At 67.1% G+C, this 4,701-nt stretch overlaps 1 protein-coding gene across 1 annotated transcript in view; it reads left to right on the top strand.

Annotated features, from left to right (window-relative positions):
• NCOR2 (nuclear receptor corepressor 2) overlaps positions 1-4,701 on the top strand; it is a gene marked incomplete in the record, with an annotated part of 101,139 nt that overhangs the window by 66,871 nt on the left and 29,567 nt on the right. Inside the window, 1 exon segment of the mRNA XM_027772161.1 lies at positions 768-868. Coding sequence (XP_027627962.1) covers positions 768-868 — 101 coding nt within the window.

Below are 4,701 nucleotides of genomic sequence, written 5' to 3' on the forward strand. Positions count from 1 at the left end.
AGTGGAACTGGCAGCCCCTGCAGTCCACTGGGCTGGCGAAGGGCTCCTGGGCCCAGGCCCACTTCCTGCCCTCTGAGACCTTTCACCAGCTGAGCCAGTTGGAGAATCCAATAGGGCCCCGTGGCGCGTGCTGAGGTCCTGGAAATCCCCAATGACTTCCTGAAGGAGGCAGTGCCCACCATAGTCAGCACAGGCTCTGCCCGGGCGTGTCCACCCTCTGCGGGTCTCCAGGTCTACACCTCAGCAACAGCAGAGGGCCCGGCACTCCTGACTAAGTGGTGGACAGACGGCCCCTCCAGGAGGCCTGTGGCCCGTGTGTTTTTCCCTCCTTGGTGGATGTTGGGGGAGTCCAGGAGTGGGCATGGCTCCTAGCTCCTGTCCCCGGTAGCCAGAGTCGGTCTGGCCCAGGCCCAAGGTGCCGGCGCCCAGGCTGCTCAGATTTGAGCGATGGGTAATCCCATAAATCCGCGGTAATCTCATCTCACCGTGCCTGAATCTGGTCCGCTCTGCGTTCCTGCACAACCCGGCGGGCTGCGCGTGGCGTCGCCCTGAGACGGGCTTCTTTGGATTTTTCTGGCCTGGGGCTGTCCCAGGAATGCTTGATCCCGGCCTGGGGCTCTGGGCTAGAGTGGAGGCTGCCTGGCCCTACTGGGTCCGTGTGGACAGAGGAGGGGCGGTGTCGCCATGCAGGGCCTGAGCCGGATTGGCGCCACCATCAGGAGGGGCCCACTGTGCACCACTGCGACCTAACGCTCGTGTCCCCACAGGCTGCTGTCCCCGAGGCCCAGCCTCCTCACCCCGACCGGCGACCTCAGGGCCAACGCCTCACCCCAGAAGCCCCTGGACCTGAAGCAGCTGAAGCAGCGGGGAAGCAGCGGGCGGCCGCCATCCCTCCCATCGTGAGTGCCCGTGGCCCGGGCTCCTGCAGGGCCCCGCGACCTTGCCGCCTTCCACTGCCCTTCCACTGAGGGGCAGCCCGACGCTCCGGCCACGCCACACCTGCAGCCCAGTGCTCACGCCTCCGGCTTCTGGGAGAAATCCCCACGGGGATGCAGGGGCAGCCGGGAAGCAGTGGGGCATCCCTGCCATGGGGCCCTGTCCTGTCACCAGTGTCCACAGAGCTGGCCGCTGGTTCTCTCCACCCAGGGCTTCTTGAGCTCCAGACCAAGTATGGGCTGGGAGGCAGATCCCCCAACACCTCAGCCGGAGAAGGCCCTTCAGGGTGCCCTGTACCCCCACTGAGGTTCTCCCGGCCAGGCGGGGCCCTTGGGGCTACCCCCTCCCTCCCGGGAGCCAGGCCTTCACTTCCCAAAGGAATCTGGGGCTCTGGACACGAGCTCCCACCCACGGGGCGGAGCTGCCGGCTTTCCGAGCAACGGCACTGGCACGTCAGGCTGCACCCCGAGTCCTGGCTCCCCTGCCTTGGGGGGACAGTGACGGGGTGTTGGGGGACAGGACAGGACAGTGACAGGTTGCCGGCAGGGCAGGGCAAGACAGTGACGGGGTGTCGAGGGCAGGGCAGGACCAGTGAGGGGGTGTCGGGGGCATGCCTGTGTCTGCTCAGGCCCCTGGAGGCTTTGTCCTGAGACCCCCACTTCCCGGGTGTAGGGCTGCCCTGTCTCCCGGGCCTCGTGGCCAGCAGTCCATGCAGGTCACTACTGCCCTCTGTCACACTCGGGCCCCTGTGAAAGTACTCACTTCTGTCCCCTCTGCAGGTCACCAAAGCCCACGAGCCTCCCCGGGAGGACGCAGCTCCCCCCAAGCCGCCTCCCCCTGCCCCCGCGCCAGCTCAGCACCTGCAGCCAGAGAGCGACACCCCCCCACAGCCCGGTGGCAGTCCGAGGGGCAAGAGCAGAAGCCCCATGCCGCCCACAGAGAAGGAAGGTAAGCCTGCACCTGTGCGTGGCGGCCGGAGGGGCTGGGGCAACCTCACCAGCTCCTTTCGGCATCCGGGCAGGGGGCTGAGAGGGCCATGGGTGGGTGGCGTCCAGTAGGGACGGCAGGGCCTGTGGTAAGCAGGAGATCCCACGTGTGGCTGAAGTGGGCTTCGCTGAGAGCTGCCACGTGGTGAGTCAGACCCAGGGAAGTGTTCCAGACAAGCCCGAACCCCGTTTTCTCATGTGACATCTGCTTCCAGCACCGGCCCTTTCCAGGGCGTGGGAAGCACCGTGCGGGCGGGCAGCGAGTCCACAGCCCAGCCCTGCCGTTCCGCGTGCAGCCCATGCCAAGCTGCTGCACTCGGGGTCCCCGCGCCCGGCCGGCAGTGGCCCTGGTGCTGCGTGGGAAGCACTGGCCCTCCAATTCCATCTGGACCTTGTTCGGGGCTGCGAGGAGGTTGGTACGCAGGTCCCAGGTGAGCTTTCTTCTCACCATGGGAAGCTCTGCCCCATCCCCACAGGGCCAGGGGATTCTGAGCCCATGTCTCCACAGAGGCACCCGCAGGGCCTGCCCAGGCCGACTCAGAGCCCTCCACGCTGGGTAACCTAGGGCCCGTGGCTGCTCCCGTGGCCTGAGAGCAGCAGGACCCCAGGCCAGCTCAGTGCAGGCTCCACCACTGTCTCCTCCCACTGCCTTGGTTAGAGCAGCCCTTCTCCAGGGAGCTAGCCCCCTTGGCCACCAGCCACAGCCACCAGTCTCTGAGGACAAAGCAGGGCCGCCCGAGGAGGAGCCCAGGCACCCCCATGTCTCCTGGCCCCTGCGGCCACCCTGGTAGGCGTCCCCATCAGCACTCAGCTGGCCTGCGGTGCCTCTCCAGCTGCCACCCGTGGCCGGCTGTGCTTCGGCAGGGAGAAGGCCGAGCCCGGCGCGTGGGAGCAGCACAGTGGGCTGGGGGCAAGGTAGCCTGGGAGAAGGAGCCGGCCAACGGAGGCTCCGGGGAGGGCGTTCAGGCAGCGGGACCAGCGCGTACACAGGCCCCGGGGCAGGAGCAGGCTGGGCTGGCTGAGGAGTTGCCAGGAGGTGCTTGTGGCTGGGAGGCTGGGATAGGAGGCCAGGGAGCATTCGGGGAGCCAGGTGGTACAGACCTCGGGGGTCATGGGAGGGGGCGGAAGCTGCCGGAAGGGTTTTACGTGAGGGTGTGCCGTGGCTGGGGTATGATGTGAGCTGTACTTGGCGAAGACCTGTCCCCTGGCCGTGACGCCAGCAGCCCGCTCTTCGCAGGTGGTCCTGAAGGCGGGGAGAAGGGGCAGGGAGCTGGCTTCAGAGGCAGAGCCAGTGGGCGGGCGAGGACCCCGTGTGGGGACTAGGGTAGGAGGGAGTCGCTGGCGCTGGGGTGAGGCTGGGCTTTGCTGACCCGGGAGCATTAGGAGTGCTGAGTCTGGGAGGACTCGGGTTTGGGGTGCTGCCTGTGAGGGTGGCCGTGTGGATGTCGGCCCAGACAGTACGACCGCTGCGGTGCTGAGCAGTAGGGACACGGGGCTGGGTGATAGGTCCCCATCCTGGGAGAACGCCAGCCATCAGCTCACGGTCCCCATGGCTGGCTCTCGGCCTCCCGGACCCCCTCTCCCAGGGTTGGCGCGGCTGGCTTCAGGCCTCATGTGCCTTGCTCGGCTAAGACGGACCCTCGGGCTCCCATGGGCCCTGCTGGAGGGACAGACCATTTCTGTGGTCTCCGTCTCTCTCCCAGCACCGTGAACCCTCGCCCCAGCCCGGCCCCCCAGAGGCGTACCCAGGGAAGGCTGTGGGGTGCCTCTGTGAGAATCACCACCATGAATCACTGCCTGTGACCCCCCGCCATGGTCACCCGCCCTGCCAGGGTGCAGGTCCCAGGCGGACTCAGTTCCCTGGAAGAGGAACACACTGTGCAGCGCTCAGGCCTGGGCCCCCTGCTGGGCCCAGCAGGCGTCCCTCTGTCTGTCACTCTGCTGCCATACCCCCATGGGCCTTAGGAACTTCCCTCGGACATCCGGAGGTGGCCCAAGAGGTGACACCACCTGCCATCCCACCAGGTGCCGAGGGCTGTCCTTCCCCGGTCACATCTCTTCCCGACCTTGTGGCCAGGAGGCTCCGGGCTGGGCCTTGGGGAGAGGGAGGGCTCAGGGCAGCCGTCGGTACCAGGTGGGGCCTTCTGGGGCCCACCCTAATGTCAGCTCCGCTCCCAGCCCAGGATCAGGGTAGGTTTCTATACCCCGACACCTCACGGGGGCTCACCAGACCCCAACACGTGACTCCGAGGAGAGGGACACACCCAGGCCACGGCAGAGTTCAGATCCCAGCCTGGCCAAATACTGGCCGATGACCTTAGCTAAGTCTACGGTGTGTCGGTCTGGGCCCCAGTTTCCCCTCTGTGAAATGGGTCCGTTCTGCATAAGCTGGCCCAGGGGCGCGTGGCAGCCCTGGGGTGCGTGGCAGCCCGGGGGCGCATGGCAGCCAGGGGGGCGCCCTCGTGCCGGCACTGGTATCTGCCATGTGTCAGTGCCCAGTGCTGCCCTCAGCTCCAGGCCCTCGGCCGTTGGCCTGCCTCACACACATGCACATGCACACGCACACGCCACTGGCTCACGGAGCAGAGCCAACTCCGTGGGAGCCGGTGATTGCTGTCAGGCTGGTGCCCCCCACGGCCCGCGGCAGCCCTCTGCCCTGTGTGGACAGGAGGCTGAGGGCCCTGACCGGTCTCTGGCTGAGGCATGTTGGCAAAATCAGGGGGTACCTAGGCCCCTGTGCTACCGGTGGCTGTTCCCCACCTTCGACGTTCACCAGGGC

This window comes from Tupaia chinensis, unplaced genomic scaffold (assembly GCF_000334495.1).
Source record: "Tupaia chinensis unplaced genomic scaffold, TupChi_1.0 Scaffold000258_1, whole genome shotgun sequence".
In the NCBI taxonomy this organism is placed as follows: Eukaryota; Metazoa; Chordata; class Mammalia; order Scandentia; family Tupaiidae; genus Tupaia; species Tupaia belangeri.